Source organism: Andrena cerasifolii, chromosome 3 (genome assembly GCF_050908995.1).
Source record: "Andrena cerasifolii isolate SP2316 chromosome 3, iyAndCera1_principal, whole genome shotgun sequence".
Taxonomy (NCBI): Eukaryota; Metazoa; Arthropoda; class Insecta; order Hymenoptera; family Andrenidae; genus Andrena; species Andrena cerasifolii.
The window spans coordinates 5,050,754-5,072,875 of NC_135120.1; the positions used below are offsets into that span (position 1 = coordinate 5,050,754).

Sequence of the window (22,122 nt, forward strand, 5' to 3'; positions counted from 1 at the left end):
ATTATTGGTATAAATAAATACAATGCGCTTAGAAAAATAAATAGTAATTAATTCACTAGAGAACATTTTAAACAAACTGAAAATGTATCATTCAACGAACTTCGGTTTACTCAAGCTACCTATACAAGTCTTTCGCATGATGATTTTCTATTGCATTTATTTATTAAACACATACATCACTTTATCAAGGAAATTCGGTATTACCACTAATCTTTTATCTGTGTACATGATATTTATTTTGGACAAGACTGCATAAGTCCAGCATTGTTCATTACTTCTAGTGCTTTCGCTGGGTCGTAAGTTCTACAATGAAAAAGAAGGATTTGTTGTCATAAGTTAAAAAACAAAAAAAAAAAGAAGCAATTATAATCTTCGTGTGATTTTAATTACTTGTAAAAGTTTTCGATTTTTCTTTCCTGGGCATCAGTCACGAGAAATTTTAAGGAAAAAGTGACAACCAAAGACAATGCGATTGCTCCTATTAAACCTTTTTTAACCTGAGCAATATGAAGATTACGAAGTTGAGGTTTTGCAAGGCGTCCTTCTGACATCTGAAATTCAGACATTAGAGTAGACATAAATATATAGTGAAGGGCAAATTTGCTTGGGGACATAATAAATAACTTCTAACTGCTAATAAATATATTTACAACGCATTGCCAGCAGTTATGTTAACATTGTTATAACTTTATACAATATAAAGCAAGGGATCCATCTGGAAGCTAAGCTATGCTATGCTATGTCTAGCTGTGGTACAGCTTAGCTTAGCTCTTGGTGGAAATGGTTCCATAAGGATGTGTAAAGCTAATTTTTTTAAACTTAGCATAGCATAGCTTAGCTTCTAGGTGGATCCCAGCTTGATAGAGGTAGCAGGACAGTATGGTTTATGTGAAAAAAATTTGTACGAAAAATATGAATGAATATAGATTGAAACAGTTAGAAGGAACACATCATTCAGTTCCTATTATTTTGTAACAATCAATACTATCATACCATGACAGGTTATCGAAAGATTTACAAGTACGAAATAGATGTTATGTAACAGTTAATATTCTTCCAAATAAAAGTAAAAACTGAGTCAAATGTAGGAGGAATCAGTAAGAATAATCGTAAAAGTAATACATACTTTGGCAAATGATATAGTACAATATTTTAACGAACTTTAGACTATATACTTCGTTACGAAACGTTGTCAATGGTATATCCAGGTATATCTGGGTATATCACCTGCAAACCGTTCGTAAACTTACAAACTGAGTACCACTGGGTATGTATGTATATATGTATGTAGTACTATCAAGTTATTTTAGGTGTTTTCCAGAATTAATCTTTTAGGAACCAATGTTTTCTTAAAGTAACCAACTTCTGTTAGTAAAGCCATCATGAGTAAAGCGTCGTTTTCATGCGAGAGTCTGGCTGGTGCGAGAAAATTACTTGGATTGGTTGTTTCTGATAGAGACGAAGATAGCTCTATAAGAATCAACCAATCCAAGTCATTTTCTCGCCCAGCGCAGAGTCACTGCGAGATACCGTACTCACTATAAGATAAGTACATACCAGTTTACCATGCTATAAAAATGTCTGCCACTGTCTTAAGCTTAGAATATGTACATTAGGCGTCAAAACGGCTTCCCTTCGGAAATTTGGCAACGTTGCATGTCACTAGGCATAACTCAGCAGGGGTAGTAACATAATCAACGTAAATTATTATTCCAAAATTTATAGGTCCAACTACATAGGGCGAATTCCACTTACGTCTAAATCGCCCGTCATTTTCATTAAGCTAGGTTTTCATGTACGCAACTGGACGCATCGTCAAGAATTTAAAAGTCGATTTTCTCGAAAATGAAGCACGATATGAAAAAAAGTTACTCTTTCATTTCGACTTATAACAAGTAAATGAGTCGAGAAAAAGGAATAAAATTTGTTGACATTGCGCTTCATTTTCGAGAAAATCGAATTTGAAATTCTTGACGATGCGTGCAGTCGCGTATAAGGAAACGTACCCTAATGAAATTCACGGGCAATTTGGGCGTAAGTGGAATTCGCCTATAGATAGTTCAGTCAAATACACATAAAAATAAATTTTTATATATATAAACACCAAAAATAATAAAAGCTACATCACAGAAAAACATAAAAACAACAAAAATAAAAATTCTAAAAATTATTTAAAGTAATATATACATCTTTGACACCACAAATCAAAATTTTTCTTTAAACTATTTAAATAATAAAATATAACTAAATTCAAAAATAAAAAATTTAACGGAATTCAATGAACAAGCGGAATAAAATAATTAATCACCCCCCCCCCTGAGTATGTACACTAAGCGCCAGAATCGGCTTCCCTTCGGAAATTTGGCAACGTTGCATGTCACTAGGACCGCTGAGTTATGCCTAGTGACATGCAACGTTGCCAAATTTCCAAAGGGAAGCCGTTTTGACGCCTAATGTACTACTGAAAGGCGCATTGCCTATACCTCTCGCACGGAAAAAGATCTGCACCACCCAGATAGCACAAAGACGTCTTAAAGATGTCTTAGAGACGTCCAATCCAGGCGTTCAAGATGTCTTAAAAACGTCCACGAACGTCCAGAAGACGCCTTAAAGAGGTCCTAAAAACGTCCATTTTCACAAACTAGTACGTCTTTGAGACGTCCAGAAAACACCTTGGGTACATCCGAAATAGGCGTTTTTAAGACGTTCGTCGGTATTGGTTTGATTTAATAAAAATTTAAGGAAATAAATGGTTCTCAAAATAAGATCAAACTCGATAACAATTTATTTCATATATTTAATTCAGAAATAATGTAGAATATATGCACTTACAATAGATACAAGAACATGTTAGTACGAGGTAGAATATGCAGAATATACACTTAAAATAAACATGGATGTGCACTTAAAATAGATGAAATATGTAGAACATGTAGGTAGTATACATAAATTATATAAAATATAATTATTTATTCATTGGGTGCAGCAATCTCAATTTATCTGCAATCGTCTCTAAAGTGCGCTGCTGTCTGAAAATAAAAAAAGGTGTGAAATTAACTAATATCCTATACAAACAATTAAATAAACACATGTATAAAGACTCCCTATAGTGTTACTCGCTTTGTTAAAATATCTTCGGCTGTGACGTTTTCCTATTGCAAGCTCTTTTTAGCCAGGCTTGTATGGATAGCTCTGTACCTTTTTATTCTCTGCCATTTCCCTGTGGTCTGCTGCACTTTAAAGAAGAATTTCGAGGAAACATTACATTGAATTTTACAGTAATCATTAGGAACAGTAAAGTAAGGGTGATAGTTACATATTAAAACCATTGCTACGTTTAATTTATGGAAATCTTCTTTCCTTTTTCTGCCGACGCCAACTAAATAGCATTGGTCATCAACGGCGTTAGCGCCCGTTTCACAAAATTATAATGATTGGAACCATAAAAATTTACCAATTCGTTAACCTAAAATTTAAAAATTATTCAACCCCTAACCTAAAACTAATACGTACCTTTGACCGCAAATACTGAAACAAATATACAACTGTACAAAATCGTTATGAATGCTGTATAAAAACTGTATGAAAACAATATAAAAACTGTATAAACCCGGTTTGCATACATTCGGTCAGAAACATTTAAACAAATGCCTCTCTGTTTTTGGTTTTCCATTGTTTCTTTGGGCAAATGTTTATAACCATTTATATGTACCAGTATGTACTTAAGTATATATGTATGTAGATCTAATAAGGCTTTACCTGTTCGATCTATCCATATTTCGTGGATGTATCCTAATGTATCGACATTTCTCAGATGGCGCACAGCCTCTTTTGAACGCCTGTTTCGGACGCACCCAAGGCGTGTTCTGGACGTCCTAAAGCCGTCTGCAAATTACGTCTTCTGGACGTTTTTTGGACGTCCTAAAGCCGTCTGCAAATTACGTCTTCTGGACGTTTTTTGGACGTCCTAAAGCCGTTTGCAAATTACGTCTTCTGGACGTTTTTTGGACGTCCTAAAGCCGTCTGCAAATTACGTCTTCTGGACGTTTTTTGGACGTCTTAAAAACGTCCATTTTCACAAATCAGGCCGACAGGCTTACGGACCCAAAATGGACGTCTTTAAGCCCCGTTACGCACTTGCGACAAGTTGCCGGGGAACAGGTCGCCGACGACCACGAGGTACACGAGGATATATGAGTTCGTACGCACTTGGTCGTGGCGGACAACAAAGGTTTCTGGTCTCTTGTCGACCAAGTTGCCGGCGACTGGTCGCAAGTGCATAACGGGGCTAAGATGTCCTGTGCCATCTGGGTGGAGTCGCTGGCGACAAAGTTGCCAGCGATTGTTGCCCGGTCTATACGAGCCTTTACAGAACATTAACCCTCCAACACATGGCTTGTGTTTCAGGGATCCTTGAGAATATCGTTTTTCATTTCTTTTCGTAACGCTGATCCGAATTATAATTTTTTTCCGCTTTTAGTCATTTGTTTGTCTAATCAATTTTCATATATGTGTAGTTATATACAATAAATTAATAATCTTAATATAAGTAAAACGATTACTTTGTTCATTAATAAAAATACAGATAAAACAGTGAGTCCTGGAACTCCACTCATGTACATTCGGAAATATTTTTCACTCGTGCACTGACGAGTTAGCTTTATCCTAAATTTTGTCTGATAAATATTCATACTTACATGATACGTTTCTATTATAACTTACAAAATTTGATTTCAACGATAAAAAAGATTAATTTTATTAATCACTTCAATCAACAAATCAATTAATTTTTTTCACTTCTGATGCATGCACGCGTTCGCAACAGTTCGCACGTTCAAAGTGGTTCAAAGATCACAAATAGATGAATCGGCGGCTCTCAGTATTAAATGAAGTTAGCTGCTGATCCCACTTTTCGGTCAATGCATCGGGTATCCTTAACAATACTCTCCTTGATCACACGCAAACGTCTGCTTTTAAACTTCGCTCCTAATTCACATATCGATTATATACATTCCTGTAGCTACATTCGCGTGATCACGCAACACACCAGCAAAGAGGAGATATAATAAGAGGCGTCACTCGACAAGGACAGACATAAACTAGGGAAATCACTAGACAACCAATTTAAATGCCCATTCGGCAATGATCGGTAAACCATGGTAAACTTCGTCAATAATCAGCAAATTGCGGTAAAGTATATTTAGGCCAGTATTCATAGTCGCTACTTATTCTTAAGCAAATGCTCAAGCATTCGGCATCCTTTATTAGCTACTAGGTTAGTAGAGGATGCCGCATGCTTAAGCATTTGCTTAAGAAGGTTTAGGTTTAGGTTTATTTTTTTCCTTGGTACAAACGTATACATACCTTCGCGTCAGTAACCAGAGATGGCGTTTCGAGATGTACATTCTCATATTGCCCAACGAACTATAGACTAGTGTTACTTATGTATCACATTATACAATACAAATTAATTCTTACATAAACTTAACATTTCCTTCACCTTATCATTTCTCATTGTGTCTATGTTTATTATATTCTTATTTCTACTTCTCGGTCCTAAATCTATCTCACTTTTAATATTTCATATTTCTCTTTTAATTCTACTGAGATACTTGACTATTGTCCTAGCGATGCCCATCCTGTCCCCTCTGATTTGATCCGCTATCTCCTCTCTCTCCTCCACTCCCTTTCTCCCCAGTTCCATTTGCAGTCTTCTTCATTTCCTTAAGAATAAGTAGCGACTATGAATACCGGCCTTAGTCAAGTAAGGATTTCAAAGGTTCCGCCCGGAGTGACGCCTCTTATTATATCTCCTCTTTGACACCAGCGAGCATCGTTACAACCAATAGAAAACGTGGACACATTTTCCGATCACTTCCTAGAGGATCACTACTGTTGCGTATTTTAACGGTGATTTTAAGAACAGAACGCGGGTTGGTGCCCGTGGAGTGCTAAAGCACTCTGCTCGCGGAGTGTGCGGGGGTTTTAAATAAAATAGAATTATTAACTGGCAAAACTTCAATATATTTCTTAATAGTTTTAAGGATATACTTCAATTGTGAGAACAATTTTGGACTTTTTCGATTAAGAGTCAGGATCGTTCTGCCGTTCCGAAGTCCTCCCTTGTTGAACCTTCCCTCCTCGAACGTGGTGCCCCTTCCATCCTTGAACGTCCTCCCAGTCCTCCGGCCAATCAGGACGAAGGATGCGCTAATTCAAGCGGTAGGTTGTCCCGCGGTTGTCCGTCCGCCCTCGCGAATCGACGTCCATCTTTCCTTCTAATTCCGGGTGGTGGTGGAAACTCTGTGGAAGCGCGCTTTTCCGTTACACAACGGGGTGCCCACGTGGGAAGAGAAAGTGGGCTCTGCTCAGAGGATCGAGAGAACAACCCTTGAAGGAAATTTATGACTTCCTTAGCGTCGCCAACACTTCTGGAGTCGATCGACACTCCTAAAGACTAACAAAGGACAAGGCCTTCTCAAGAGATTACGTGACTTAGAAGAAACTCGCAATTCGTTTCGGGGTCTATTAATTGGTGTCCTCTTCCCGTTTTCGAACTCTGCCCAAGATCTTTCCCACGTATGCCACCCGCATCGCGCATCCTTAATATTACGTTCTCAATCATACGCAAACATCGGCTTTCAAATTTCGCTCCTGATTTACCTATCGATTATATACATTTCTGTGACTACATTCGCGTGGTCACGCAACACTACACTTGTCTAGTGATCCTCTAGGGAGTGATCGGTATAATCGCAGCCATCTTGGAGCAAAACCAGAAATAAACATATCTTTCTCTTTCTATCCGTATTTCTCTCTTCCTTTCCGTCAGTATTTCTGTCTTTTTCTATCAGTATTTCTGTCTCTTTCTTTTTTACAGTTTCCTTCTCTGTCTACTTCCGCTTCTGCTCCAAAATCGCGACAACCAATCAGCGACGATACACGTTGTTCCGCTCACTCCCTAGAGGATCACTAGACAAGCGCGACATCGAGCGTCGCTTGCGACTTGACTTCGAAGCTTATCTCTGACCACGGATTTTGGTGGGAGTGTCCAGGTCAACCCAGACCGTGACGCTATGTTATGTATGTTTGTCGACGATCACCAATGGTGGATTGGTCAGAAAGAAACAAGAACGTCAATTTACAGTATAGATAAAGTAGGTATATTATAAGAACTAAACGTGTAATTCGGTAATATTCTATTTATAAGTGGTCTCTGTTAGTTTCGCTTTAAAATGATAAAATGTTTCTTAATAACAACTCGTACTTGGCTAGATCTCGGTGTTTATTAAAAGTGCAGTGGAACGGATACTGACAGCTGACGAAGCGCCGAATTGTTGCGTAGGTGGCTGTAACTGCAGTGGAGATTATTTTAATGCGTTCGCATTAACAAAAAGTAAAAGTGTCAACGGTAAATTGTACGGTTGTACAATAGTGAGTTCCAGGCTTGTACAAAAGTTATTATTTTCTCCAATTAATGTCATCGTATTATTATCATTATTCCCGAGTTAACTTGGTGGTATGTGATAAATACAGTTTTTCTTACTGCTCAAACTCCTATTATCGTTTATAGACTGTAAACAGAAAAACTGTCTTTCCTTTAACTGTTTACGAGATTTTGTGCAGAAATATTTACAAGAAAATACTCCAATATTTATATCAACGCGATAATAATAAATACTGTCTTATACACAGAAAATTGTGACGGAAATAAGAATATCGCAGCTTTTTCTGCAAAAATCAACAAAAAGTACAGAATAAATATTTCTACATGCTTTGTTTTCGAGAAAATTAATTTTGGAAATTTGCTAAGCATGCGTACACTTTTCCATCTTTTTAAGCGCAAGCATTCAAATGCTTAAGGTGTATACTATGCAGAAGTCATCGAGTCGTATTTATTTGCCATCCTTGATGAGTAAAGTTCAAGAGAAGTTAGATCTGATACTGATACAGACGATCCAAGGGCCAAATGAGCATTGATATTCATTAAATCAGTTGTTTTACTTCCCTATCCTAACACAATAAGGCATCATCTTTTGATAGACTAGTTTATTCAATTTATATGCATCACGTAATCAAACTAGATTTGAAGAATCAAGGTCTGGATTAATGTTGCTCTGACTCAAAATGTATAAGCCATAGCTGATAACTACTTAAGACTCTATACAGTCAAAAGAATTAATACTGCTTCCGAACATTCTGAATATCATGAAAAATTAATATTTTAAATAAAAAATACGAATAGGGATGGCATATAGCGGTTAGGAATATTACACGTATACTTATTGGCATTTTTATGCTTCATTTTCTTGAAAACAAAGTTTCGGTTTCAGTTTTACTATGAAGTTGTCTCTACTCTGTGTGATACAATATTGTATTGAATATACTACGGTATGACCCAACCACCGGAATGAACCAAAATTTTGAGGGGTTGGGCGGGAGGGGGAGAGAATCTCTAACATCAAATTTTAGCTGCGGGTATTTGTTAGTTTCTGAGATATTAATAAAAACGGATATACTTCCGAAAGGGACCGGTGGCCGATCGAGATGAGGTTTGGGGGGACGGGTGGGGAGGGGATGTGAACCCTAAATCTAAAATTGTAGCTTCGGGTATTTATTAGTTTCCGAAATATTAATAAAAAATTGTTAATTTTGTTTGGAAATTTTTTTTGGATGTTGGTGCAGGCCCTACGCGGGAGCCCTTCCGTCCCCCTATTTTTTATTTTTGAAATTTTGTAACCACAGTCTCATTTTTAGCATCGCCAAACTTACATCGGATCGCTACCAAGCTTTGCGCGCCCGCGAGCGGGCGCGCGCCCCCCGCACTGTTCTGGCCCCAACCAATACTAATTCCCGGGACAAATTGGAAAGTGGAATGCGTTGTGTCGGAATAAGGGCAATATCGTAACTTGATGATGAAGCCATTGTAATAAATATTGAAACTAAGTACGTGAGAAAAGAGCAAAGGCCTCAACAACAATTGCACTTGGCTTGGTGAAGACCGTTCGCGTCCAGTTTTTGTTACCGTATCCCTATACATACATGTTGAGGCCGATATCGCACATTGTATCGTCGGCTGCGAAACAGTCAACGGCGACGGGAAGATGGTTGTGTTAGTAACGTCTGTATAGGTAGATTTCAATGTATTATGCCGAGTTTTTTTTATTAATATCTCAGAACCTAACAAATACCCGCAGCTAAAATTTTAAACTAGGGGTTCTCTCCTCCTCTCGCCCAACTCCTCAAAATTTCGGATTATTCCGGTGGTTGGGTCATATCTTAGTACAGCCAAAACTTTCGGCATAATACATTGAAATCTACCTATACAGACGTTACTAACACAACTATCTTCCCGTCGCCGTTGACTGTTTCACAGCCGACGATACAATGTACGCAGGGTTGCCAGATCTTCGGCATTCAGCCGGAGTCTCAGGTTTCGAACCGTTGTTTCCGGCCTCAGGCAGGCACAATAAAAATCTCCGGCAGAATATTAGCGAATTCGGCAGGCACGCACTTGCACTGGTATAGCATGCCATAAAGAAATAAGAAACTTTAAATTTGTAACAAATTCTAATATTTATAATACTTTTATTATTATTACTCCTTTATAAGAAGTCATTATTACAATGAATTTTAGATATCTGTTTTCTTATTGGCCGTCCCCCCCCCCCCGGCCGACTGCAATCCTCAACGAAGTTGAAATCTCTCGCAAAAGATCAGGCCTGATCTGGCAACCCTGAATGAACGATATCGGCCTCAAAATGTATGTGTAGGGATACGGTAACAAAAACTGGACGCGGACGGTCTTTACCAAGCCAAGTGCAATTGTTGTTGAGCCCTTTGCTTTTTTGTCACGTACTTAGTTTCAATATTTATTACAATGGCTTCATCATCAAATTACGATATTGTCCTTATTCCGACACAACGCATTTCACTTTCTAACTTGTACCGGGAATTAATATTGGTTGGGGCTAGAATAAATATTGCGGGGGGCGCACGCCCGCGAGCGGGCGTGTAAAGCATGCTAGCGAACCGATGTGAGTTTGGCGATGCTAAAAATGAGACTGTGGTTATAAAATTTCAAAAATAAAAAATAGGGAGACGGAAGGACTCCCGGGTAAGGCCTGCAGCAACGTCCAAAAAAATTTCCAAAAAAATGAACAACTTTTTATTAATATTTCGGAAACTAACAAATACCCGCAGCTAAAATTTTATATTAGAGATTCTCTCCCCCTCCCGCCCAACCCCTCAAAATTTCGGTTCATTCCGGTGGTTGGGTCATACCGTAGTACAGCCATTGTATTTTATTCTTTTGTATTTTCTATTGTAACGCTATGCTACTTTGTGCTGTTGTAAATTCTCCTACTTACTACTATTTGCAGCGTTCTTACTGCATATGAAATATTGACGAAGATATCATTCACAACTGTGTAAAAACAGTCAATTCGACACATAGCGATCATGGAACAAATGATCGCTTTAAGTACGCAAAATCCATTGACTTTATTAGTAAAGTTTGGAATGATGGCGTGGAACGACACGTGTGGCCAAGAAAATTGTTCTGGACACGGAGAATGCCACAATGGTACTTGCTTATGCGAGGTAATATTCTTAACAACTCTAATAGATTTTTCATTCTGTCCTTTGTAATTATAAATACTTTTTTTATCCTTGTTCTTCGTAGATTCAATTTGACGGCTTAGAATGTCATGTTCCGAATTTGAGCTATTACATTGCGTTTGCAACTATATTCTTCATGCTGGCATTTGTGTGCCTGATACAACTCATCATGTGTATCATTGCCGAATGGCAGAAAATGAAAGCACCATCATTTCTTAGAGCTTGTAGAGTGACGACACAGAAAGTTTTATATTTTATTGTGTTTTTGGCGTCGCTAATTCGTGGTGCATATTTTACATCTCCGGTAAGTGAAAAAATTACTATTATAATATACGTAACATTTGTTGACCCGTTTAAACTATGGTGATCTTATTTCTCTATAGACTGCATTCAAGGAAGGATGGTCTAAAAGTTTATTATCCGCGTATTATCCACTTGTTTTAAGTGGATCGTCGTTAATCGTTTGTTTTTGGGCTGAAGTATTTCATCTGAGAAACATGTCATGGGACAAGCCGCAGTTTCTTTCAAAATCATTTATGGGTTTTGTTATATTTAACGCGCTGACATATTCTCTGCTGTTGGCAGAATTTATAACAGCTCAAATATATTCAGAGGAGGATCAGGTATATTAAAGATGGGTCTAGTCCTTTCACGACGTGAAAACCAGAGGGTTGTATCCAGGGGTTGAAACGGTTCCGAGCGTAACTGTTTCAAACTGTTGTATATCGGTTCTGACTCAAACAGTTATGAACAACCGATATTCTGAATAACTGTTATAAGTAACCGAAATTTATGGCTATATCGATTTCGGTTACGGTTCTGCAGAACCGATATTATATCGGTTCCGTAACGGTTATATATCGGTTTTATAACAGTAATGTATCCTATCTGTTACGCATCGGGTATGCGTAGCACGTTCCAAAATATTTACGGTCAATGTCACATTTTTTTTAATGGAAATTCGATTTGTTTATAAGTCTTTTTATCGCTGGGCCACTCTATCTGGTGTAGTGGCGGATTTACACCTGGGCCCTTGCTTAAAAGGTCCCACCAAGGCTCCATCCTTAAAAAAAAATATGATTTTAAAATTTTATCCAAACACTTTTTTTCTATACTTTTCTGTATATTTACCCTCTTTTAGTAAACTACCGCTCCATTTTTCGGAAAAATGGGCCCCTCCACGTTTGCCACCTGGGCCTCTTTTCTTAAATCCGCCACTGATCTGGTGTCTCTTTTCAAAACTCCATCAATGCAGGAAAAGCCGAAATGAAAGACAGCGTTTGTAAATTAAGTATTGAAAAGAGAGATTCTAGATAGAGAGGCTCAGCGATGAAGGATCTTATAAACAAACGCGAAGAGCGATTCTCTGGGTCGAAAGGTTTAAGACCAATTGGCCAGAGTCACTTTTATTCCTGAGCTAGTGGCGAGCACGTGGAATTTAATACAAAAAGTATTATATTTCGCAGCAAGACACGTTTTCGTTTTCGAGACACTGTCTTTATTTAAAAAAAAAGTTAATAATCTACATAATTAATATAAAACTAGTAGTAAGTTTGTACATATTAGGAAAGTTATTGTTGTTAGTGTTAGCAGTACTTAAATCAAGTGTCAAATTAATATTAGTCGCAGTGTGTAATAGTTATTAGTGATATTTAAAAACATATCGACATAAAAGGGCCAAAAGAAATGCGACATTGTTCTCAAGTATTTTGAAACGTGCGATGACAGAATGAAAATGCGATGTATAGTTGGAAGTTGCTCTGCAACAATTTCGGTATGTATATACAATTTACTTTGTTTAAATTTTTAGACACTTAGGGGGGTACGCCACATTAATAAGTGTTTAACTTAAACGTAACTTAAAAAAAAAAATTATTTCAAACTACTTCTGAGAATCAATTTATTCTTCACAGATTTATTATTTAATCATAATTTAAAAGGCGCTTACGCATGGTTGAGGCGAGCTCAGCCCATAGCGAGAGTTTACTGTATAACCGATATAATATCGGTTCTGTGGAACCGGAATCGAAACCGATATAAGCCAGAATCGTTTTCACTCGTAACTGTTTCAAGATTATTTCGGTTCTCATAACTGTTTCGAGAACCGAAACCGATATCATAACTGTTTTCAACCCCTGGTTCTATCTGACTTTTAGCACATTTTTCAGGGCAACATTCTTAAAGTTTAAAACTTTCAGTAAACACAAGCAAAATAAACATACCTTATTTCTATATTAGAATCTGACAACTTTATGTTAAAATGTTTAACACAACATTTTACGAAACATTTTTTATTAATTTGTTACATTCACGTAGAACCTTTTGGTACTGAAACATGACTCCCGCTTATTTCCAAAGGGCTCGTCATTTTAAAATGCAGGTTCCTTTTTCTCCTAAAAATGATCATATAATCATACAATCATATAATCATTTTTAGGAGAAAAAGGAACCTGCAGACATGAATATTTTTCCATTTTTTTTTTACAGTTGTGTTTGGTTAATCAAAAGACAACTATCCCGCACCCAGGCCAACTGAAAATTCAAATTTAAATTTTCCGCTCCGCCATAATGGGCAGTTAGATTATAAACGTTTAGTTTACGCTTATAAAAGAAACAACTAACATTTCCCCTAAGTAGTCCTATAAGCTTTTGGAAATCAAAGCATACAACCAAAGTTTTACTGTCTCTTTCTTTTTTTATTTCATCTCTCATGAATGTTTTTTCAACCACATGATTTTTATATTTTTGTACCAATTCATTTGTCAATTTGTTGTTTGTTTTAACCATTATACAGGTACTCCTCACACAAATTATATCTGTCGGATTCAGGGGATTTTCACTAAAGTCACACTCTTCTTCTGAATAGCCAGCTTTACATGGCCGGTCCAAACCTTCGGGCTGCTTGGCACGTCCTACGTGCTGCCCTAGAACGCGCGCTTGGAGCGTGATGTTCAAAGCGCAACACTCTGAACGCGCGCGCCAGATCCACAGGTTTGGAGCGTGGCATGTCCGCCGGGCGGACAGTTCAGTGAGACGCGCCACGCTACGCCAACTGCATCGCTGACATCGTGCAAGTAAAAATGTCTTTGATAAAAACAGCGAAGAACTCGCGCGATCGCTTGCAGTGTATTGCATGCTTATTTTAAAGCAGAAGAGCAACAACATAAAACAAGAATATGGGTCAAGAGATAGCGTGAAGACAGAGATCGCACAGTGGTCTAGAGGGTGGCCAAAATTCAATTTCTCAACTTCAACTTTACAATGTAATTTTTTTTTGTATGAATTGACAACTCTCCAGTGCTTCTAAATCTGCATACCTTTCTTCTTTCAGATGATTCTTTGATTAGATATAATATTACGAAGACAAAGTTATGAAATTTTATGTGAATCTAATTGTTTTAATTACTCATTATAGAACATCAAAATACGTGTTTGTATTATACAGTTATATAGGTAAAGAAGTATATTTCACTTATTTATATGTGCCATAAGCATTTTTTAGTCGATGTACAAAGAGTGCAATGTTTATATCAATTTAAACTTGGAGAAGGCTTATAAAAAAATGATTAAGAGTGATTAACGTCGGACATTTCTTACATGAAAGCTTACACAATTGCTAACAAGAGCACGCAAATTTCAAGTGCAGTCTCCTGCAGTCTTCAATTTTATGCAGACCTTTAGAAATGACGCTCGAGGTATTTGGGCGTCTTAGACGCGTGTAGCTGCATACCCGCTTGAGTAGCGATTTGGAAGGCACGGACGTTGTCAGATGTTTTCATTGCGTGTATATGTATAATACTTATTTATTTGTTTAGTTAAATATAATATTAGAGCTGCTTCTTTTCAAAAATATAAGTATTTAATTGAATTCCGTGATAAAACAATAATTTGTGCGGAAAAAATTGATATTTAATTTTCGCCACGATTTTTTTTGTTAATAATAATAGTGTTTTTTTTATTAATAATTTACGATAAATAGTCAAATTATATAATAGAAAATGAATTTTGCATTGGAAAAAAATCGAAATAAATGTGTTTTCAATTTTGGCTATAAATTTGAAACCGCCATCTTGAATTTTGAATTTTTAGCGTAAGATTCGTTATCAGGGACCTCAAAACCCCTTGATCACCAAGTTTGAGAAAAATTAAAATTTTGGCCGGTAAAAGTAGGTATCCGGACCACTGTGGATCGCCACGGTTTTAGTTTTCACAGACAGGGGAAACTTCTGTAAATTGCGACAAATTGTTCCAAACTGTCTTTGGATCACATTTTCACTGCTATACCTATGAAATACCATCTGGCGCGTGGCACGTTAATCACATCAGAACGTGTAAAGGACAAGTTCAGACCTGCACTCCAGACGCGCGGGCCGGGAACGCGTGATCGTCCTTTATCACGTTGGAGACTTTACACGTACAGTTTTGGAGCGTACGCCTGGAATGTACGCTCCAAAACTGTGAGAAAAACTGTCCGTCTAAAGCTGGCTAAATAAGTTTGTATTATACAGGGTCATCCATTAAAAGTGCAACCTACGCTCGCGCGCGCGAACATGTAAAATGGCAACAGCGCCTTACGGACGCATTCCACTGCAACCATGCACCGACCCCACGTTCGGAGAGCTGCCAGTGACCGGTGGACAACAGTGATGCCCGAGCTTCGAAAATTTTAGGATGGTCTCTTTGAAATTAACGTCGCAAAGAGCTATTGGGAATTTCCCGGTCCAGGGAATCGAGGCGCGCGCTCCGCTTTTATGATCGGTTTACTACTCGCACCCCAGATTACTGTAATAAGGTTTGAAAACAATATCGACTGGTCTCGTACCCGTCTCAATTTAAAAATTTTTAGCTTCAACAGGGTTGACCGCGGCGCTACACCCTTGTACGGAGAGATTTTTCGCCACCTGCGTGTAAAGGCCACAGTAATGGCGCATCATTCCAAAAAATGAAATTAACGGAAGCCGGTATAGGCGTGGTGTTGAGTAGCTAAAACATTCAGACACAAAAATTCTAGAAAAAATCATTAGTCATTAGTTACCCCTTACGTCTGATCTAGGTATGCACTGCATTAAGGATACAATCATAAAAAAGAAAACCAGAACAATAAATTCTGAGGTCTGCAGAACGAACACATAATTGAATAAAAATTTAATTTTTCAATTTATGAAAGTAATGATACAGAAACAACTAGCCTATTGTTTATCAACACCATGAATTTTAAAAACAGCATTAAATACAGTATCAAATAAACAGTTTGCAAATGCTTTTCACAACAATTATGGTTAAAAAATTGATAAAAGAAAATTTAAGTGAACGTAAAATATTTTAAATTATCCATCATTAAGAGAGAATAATTTTTCCTCATTTTTCGGCGCAAATTGCATTCCGATATCTTTTATAGTTAAGAAGTTATTCGAAAAAGGCCCCAAATTCTTCAACCCCGGTCGGGAAATTTCGTATAGCTCTTTGCGACGGTAATTTGAAAGAGACTATCCTAAAATTTTCGAAGCTCGGACATCACTGCTGTCCAGCGGTCGCTGGCAACCCTCCGAACACCGGACCGGTGAATGGTTGTAGTCGCATGCGTCCGTGAGGCGGTGTTGCCATTTTCTTCTGTTCGCGCGCGCGTAGGTTGCAGTTTTAACGGATGACCCTGTATTAGGCCTAGGTAAAGCTATTTTAGAAAATGTTTAAACTTTTATAAAAACCAATAAGAGAACGCAAAACAATACAATTCTATTTCAAAATAGAATCATTTAGTTCTCTGTGCTGCCACTTTACATAGAACTAAATTTGCCTTAGGATAACTCAAACAATATTATTTGGAATAGAACGAAAATTTGTGGAAAATATGAAGACTATCTCGAAGAATAATTTTCAAACAAAAAGTGCAAAAATGAAGAAACTGGTTCTATCTGAGAACCCTCTGGTTTTCACGTCGCGATTTATCAACTTAATTATGTTTCCTTATTCTTTAAATAGAGATTTTCTTTGGAGAGAAATTTCTTTAATGTATGCTGTACGTATTCTCTTTCAGAGCTTCTATACTCGTGTCTTTAATGGGTGTTACGCAGTTCTGCTATTTATTGTTGTGATTTTCTTCTTAATCTATGGAGTAGAAGTATTTTTTAAGGTATGATAGTTTACACAGAAATTAGATGTATAAAAAATAAAAATACTGAGTTAGTAGGTGTATAAATATTATATTAAATCAAGTTTCTTTTAAGATTCGAGGTGGATTTTTGAGTGATGGTCAGAGTGCTATAAGCGTAAACAAACGTATGGTCGCTGACTTAAAAGTTAATGCCGAAGAACAAGTTACTGCGAAACTGTTTGATCCAGTTCCAAGTACATCGAACTCATTGCAAGTGCAGCAACAAATAAATCTTTCCCAGCTCCATCAGTCTCGTGTTGGATTATTATCACAAGCATTCATGCTTTTCATTGTTGTTGGATTTCTGTGCAGCGAAACACTTAGCGAATTTTGGAAAACTAAGTAAATTCGAAGATAATATATATATAAATAACTATATCTCAGGTACTCAAGTTTCATTTATTCATTTATTTCTATTACAGGGTTCCTTTATACAGTAGGAATTGGCATGACGTTGTTTTCCGCGTGATTGAAGTCGGAGTAATACTGTGGTTCCCATGTGTGTTATGGAACTGTTTTAGGTGTGTTTTTTATATTGGCATGAAAATTGACAGTATACTCAACTCAAGTTAAATTTGGTTTTTTGATATTACCTGGACGTAAATGTTTTTTCTATTTCAGTCCAGAACAATTGTGGATTTTAAATCCAAAGCGTATTTTCAAAAGACTAGACCAGTCAAAATATGTGAAAGAATTTGAATTACACGACAAAAGCGGAGAACAGGATGCTGCACTTTTCTCAGATGGAACATCGATTAGTAATAAGGACTGTTGGATCTGTTACGATAGTGATAGGCAAGATGCTGGCCCATTAATACAGCCTTGCCAATGCAGGGGCGATGTTAGCGCCGTTCATCATAACTGTTTACGTCATTGGTTAGTCGAGGTAAGATAATAATATGTTAAATTTTCAAGTGTTTTAATTTTTTTGCTAGGGTAGATGTCCCAATTACCGTGCCCTGTCCCAATTACCGCGCCTTTATGCTTAAAGAAGCCGTACAAAAAAACTCGCATAAATAAGTACGGAAAGAAATTTTTTTAATTAAGTTAAACTATTAATGTATGTGTTACAAACCAGAAGGCTGCATTTTTAAACAATTAAAGCATAGTAAAAAAAAATTAAAAATGCATATGAAGATGTCGATGGATTTACCTGAATCCTTACCGGGAACGGTAAGGAACACGTACATTACAGCAGTGATTAAATTGATAATTATCATGATTTGCACTTATGTAAAGTGTAGATTATATCATAATCTGGTTCAAATTTTATGAAGAAATAGTAAAATGAGCACTTTTGAAACGTTTTCGTATTTTTAAAGTGAATCCGGTAATTGGGACAGGAATTTAACGCTTGTCCCTATTATCCCAGATAGCATACGTCGTCTACAAGCCGTCTTTAAGACGTCTTTCAGACTTTCAAGACGTCTTAAAGATGGCTTATAGACGACCTGTGCTATCTGGGTATCGTGTCCCTCGAATCCCACTGGCTCCCTCTGTAACTTCTACACCTAACCTTACTTTCGTTTCTCAGAACGAGTGAACAGAAATTTATATTTGCATATTTTGCTTTTGTAATGAAAATGTCATATTAAAATTACATAAAAACCCCTCTCGTAGAGCAAAAAAATGTTTTGAGCAGTTCAAAGTTCAAAGACATAACCTAACCGCGGAAACGCCGGGGTTGCCACCCCTCCGGTTTTGGCCCGGAGACTCCGGGGTTGAAGCAAATCTCCGGGCTCCGGTTTTACTGGAAAAATCTCCGGGTTGTAGAAAAAAATGAGATAATAAGAAATTGTGGTATTATAGAATGGTATCAATTTTATATATAATAAAAGTTATTAATTAAAAAAACATATACATTTAAATTCTGAATTGGTTGAGCTTAAAAGAGTTGCACATCTGTTTTCCGGATATTCGGGAACAAAACTTTTTTGCTTTTTCCATCTCCGGGTTTATATTCGAATCTCCGGGTTAGAATGTGTGGCACTCCGGGATTTATATGGTGATAAAAGGTGGCAACCCTGGAGAACGCTATTTAAAAAAGGGCGCGGTAATTAGGGGCACGGGAATAGGGACAACGCATTTTTCAGGGCACGGTAATTGGGACAAAAACATGTATTTTTATTTCAATTAAAAAGAATATGAAAAATTAACATTTTCAACCCGAAAAATGCCTTAATAAAGAGAAAAGTTTAAAACACCAATATAAATTTTCACCAAGCAAAATTAAAGTAAGAGAAGTCAGTAATTAATTCCTTCGCGAGCAAGTCGGCGTCAAAGCACGGTAATTGGGACATCTACCCTATGCTGTTGCACATGATGTCGTTTTCTTTTTTGCTTGTTTAGAGCTCTGTGAACGCTGATAACCTCCTCTGCAAAGTATGCGGCGCCAGGTATAACGTCGAACATGCAAATAGGCTGGATTGGCAGAATAGTATAACTTCGCGTCATTGTTTGCAAACTATTGCTATTGTCACGACAATGTGTGGATCATCAGCTGCTGCCTGGACACTTATTCAATTAGTAGAGGGTCCTATTATTAGAATGCTTGCAGCTGGTACAGCATTATTGGTGATGTATGTTTGCATAAGGTAAGTTACAAGTGGTTGTGAATTTTAATACCCAATACTTTTATATTAGAATTACATTAATCGAAACACTTATCTTTAGGTTTTTAAGTTTGAATACAGTAGTGGCATATCAACGTGCCAAGATCTCATCTTTAAATATTATTAGCTCTGACAATAATGGAACTGCACACGTTTCTACTATCAGTCACACGGTTTGTGTGGACTTGGCGAAATCTGAAACAGCTACGATATAACCAGTTTACCTAAATAATACGAAGTTCATTGTGTTTTTACTTATAAGGACATTCAATAAGACGAAGTAAATCCTTCAAAGTTTAGATAGATGTAAATAATGTGTGCATGACACACATTTATCTACGATTCTTTATATAACTTTTAAAGTAACTTATGTTGATAATGCACTGATTTACTGTTTTGAAGAAAAGTGATTGATTTCGACTAATAAGTCATGTTATCGTAAATTTAAAAAAAAGGGTTTTAGTTGTATTATGTATAAAAGTTTATGCTACTAAGACTTGAAACACTTTAGACTGTTTCATTGATATGAATACATAACGTGATACCTTCGAAACTGTAATTTCAGGATGATACGAACTTACGGGGTTATACTTAGTCAGGCGGCCGAAAAGAGGCGAACATATATGAATTTTTTTTGAAGAAGCGGAAGCGTATATTTTTACAAATCTTTTTGCGCTTAAAAGAGCAACATTTAAAGAACATTTGGTAATTTTTTCGTGGAAAAATATTTACGTTTATAATAAAATAACAACCCACATTCAAGAAACCTTTTTAAAAATTTGGTTTCGCGGTGAGCACTGCCATTCGGAACCAGATTATCTAAAATCAAAAAACAATAAAGGTTTCGTTAGTAATTAATGTTTCCTCGGGTTGGCGGAGAGAATTTTCCGAAATATTAATTTAAAACAAAACGGCGGCTATTTAAAGTTGAAATCCAGATTTTTTCATGCAAAAATCACGTGAAAAAATCAGGACTTCAACTTTAAATAGCCGTTATTTTGTTTTAAATTAATATTTCGGAAAATTCTCTCCGTCAACCTGAAGAATGGCAGTGCTCACCGTAAAACCAAATTTTTAAAAATGCTTCTTGAATGTCGGTTGTTTTTTTATTATAAACGTAAATATTTTTCTACGAAAAAATTACCAAATGTTCTTTAAATGTTGCTCTTTTAAGCGCAAAAAGTTTTATAAAAATATACGCTTCCGCTTCTTAAAAAAAAATTCACAAATATTCGCCTCTTTTCAGCCGCCTGACTAGGTATAACCCCTTAACATTGGACGTTTACTACCAATATTAGTAACGCGTGATTTTTAGAAATGTAATTTGGAGAATCACGTTAAATAACGTGCCTCATTTGACTCGAAAACTTTATTTCTGGAGTGGTAAATATGCAACGTTAGAATTAGTATTTATGAATTAAACTAGGATTATTTAGAAGTAGCGAAAATTTCAAAGAGGAGAATAATCGTAATCATAGACAGAAATGTTACCAGCATACAAGTGTTAAGTACATACTTAGTTTTGTATTGAAATACTTTTCTTTCATCGTGTAATAAATACATGGTAATCATGTTGTTAAATATGTATGTAGGTGTATATCGTAGATAATCTTAAATTGCAAAATTAAATTTTAATGTATAATTATCTATTATAAGATAAAAGGAGCTTGTCTCATTACAGCCATGTATGGGTTTACGAGAACAGAGATACTGCGCATAGTGGTGTATGTTTAAGAACAATTTATTAATATGTAACATTTTTAAAATTATAATAATAAGAGTTACGTTATCTTTGCGATATATAAATTTTACATCAGAAAATACTCGTATTTCATATGACTTTTAGTTCTGTAGAGTGTATATATAACCGTTATAACAAAAATCTAATATGTATATTTTCTTTTTTTATTATGCAATATACAGTGTAATATCGTAAGACTAGCAAGTGTGATACAACAAAATTTTACCTTTAATCCTTTACTACGTGCTACTATAATGGCTTTCTGTTATGCAAGTAATGGCTTATAGCAAAACGCGCCACTATAGTTTTATTTTATCAAATCTTGCATTCAGAAAAACTGCGCAGCTCATCGTTGCTTGTCAGCAACTCGTATATTTGTTTTTCGATAGCTTAAAGATTACTTTTACGTCGTAGTCGAGAAATGCTATTCATTAATAGTGTATCGACGTGTATGAACTTGTCTGTTATGTTATTTGCATTGTAAACAATGTTTTTTTATTTCTGGCCCACTATGTGTGAATAAAGGTATATATTACTTTCTACCAAGATAGATAAAACTGATAAAAACTAGTACATAGTGTGAAAGAATATACGCTGAACGCGAGCGCCGCTGGTATTCAGCGGTAGAGCTATTAAGTTGCAGCTACTAGCTACAGGGTTAATAACTGGTTATTATAACTAGAAACTTAAAGTTATCATATATTATATATGGGGCGAATTCCACTTACGCCTAAATCGCCCGTGAATTTCATTAGGGTAGGTTTCCTTATACGCGACTGGATGCATCGTCAAGAATTTAAAAGTCGATTTTCTCGAAAATGAAGCGCAATATGAAAAAATTTTATTCCTTTTTCTCGACTTAGTTACTTGTTATAAATCGAAAAGAAAGAGTAACATTTTTTCATATCGCGCTTCATTTTCGAGAAAATCGACTTTGAAATTTTTGACGATGTGGCCAGTCGCGTACAACAGGAAAACCTAGCTTAATGAAAATCACG

At 36.4% G+C, this 22,122-nt stretch overlaps 2 protein-coding genes and 1 long non-coding RNA gene across 14 annotated transcripts; 1 reads left to right on the plus strand and 2 right to left on the minus strand.

Annotated features, from left to right (window-relative positions):
* Window positions 1-140: 140 nt before the first annotated feature.
* Cype (cytochrome c oxidase subunit cyclope) lies at window positions 141-1,269 on the minus strand. Its single transcript, XM_076808689.1, has 3 exons — window positions 1,127-1,269; window positions 391-551; window positions 141-303 (listed from the first exon to the last, which is right to left on the minus strand). Exons 2-3 carry the CDS (start codon window positions 549-551, stop codon window positions 234-236), a joined length of 231 nt encoding a protein of 76 aa, XP_076664804.1. The 5' UTR covers window positions 1,127-1,269; the 3' UTR covers window positions 141-233.
* Window positions 1,270-2,777: 1,508 nt separating this feature from the next.
* LOC143367071 (uncharacterized) lies at window positions 2,778-4,823 on the minus strand. 5 transcript variants are annotated; one of them, XR_013084897.1, is made up of 4 exons: window positions 3,760-4,823; window positions 3,514-3,528; window positions 3,317-3,379; window positions 3,058-3,235 (listed from the first exon to the last, which is right to left on the minus strand). It is a non-coding gene; the product is annotated as an uncharacterized LOC143367071 (long non-coding RNA). The 5 variants fall into 5 exon arrangements; XR_013084895.1 differs by lacking the exon at window positions 3,760-4,823 and adding an exon at window positions 3,624-3,682; XR_013084894.1 differs by lacking the exon at window positions 3,760-4,823 and adding an exon at window positions 3,624-3,677 and having other exon boundaries at window positions 3,514-3,545.
* A 2,191-nt stretch (window positions 4,824-7,014) lies between these two features.
* On the plus strand, window positions 7,015-21,319 carry LOC143366998 (uncharacterized). 8 transcript variants are annotated; one of them, XM_076808575.1, is made up of 11 exons: window positions 7,068-7,157; window positions 7,276-7,519; window positions 10,383-10,602; window positions 10,685-10,924; window positions 11,004-11,243; window positions 16,655-16,750; window positions 16,845-17,113; window positions 17,194-17,292; window positions 17,393-17,657; window positions 19,121-19,365; window positions 19,445-21,319. In XM_076808575.1, the coding sequence occupies exons 3-11, from the start codon at window positions 10,462-10,464 to the stop codon at window positions 19,596-19,598; spliced, it is 1,749 nt and encodes a 582-aa protein (XP_076664690.1). In that variant the 5' UTR covers window positions 7,068-7,157; window positions 7,276-7,519; window positions 10,383-10,461; the 3' UTR covers window positions 19,599-21,319. The 8 variants fall into 8 exon arrangements, with proteins under 8 accessions (XP_076664693.1, XP_076664697.1, XP_076664690.1 ...); XM_076808578.1 differs by lacking the exon at window positions 7,276-7,519 and having other exon boundaries at window positions 7,015-7,157; XM_076808582.1 differs by lacking the exon at window positions 7,276-7,519 and having other exon boundaries at window positions 7,053-7,157; window positions 10,414-10,602.
* Window positions 21,320-22,122: the final 803 nt, after the last annotated feature.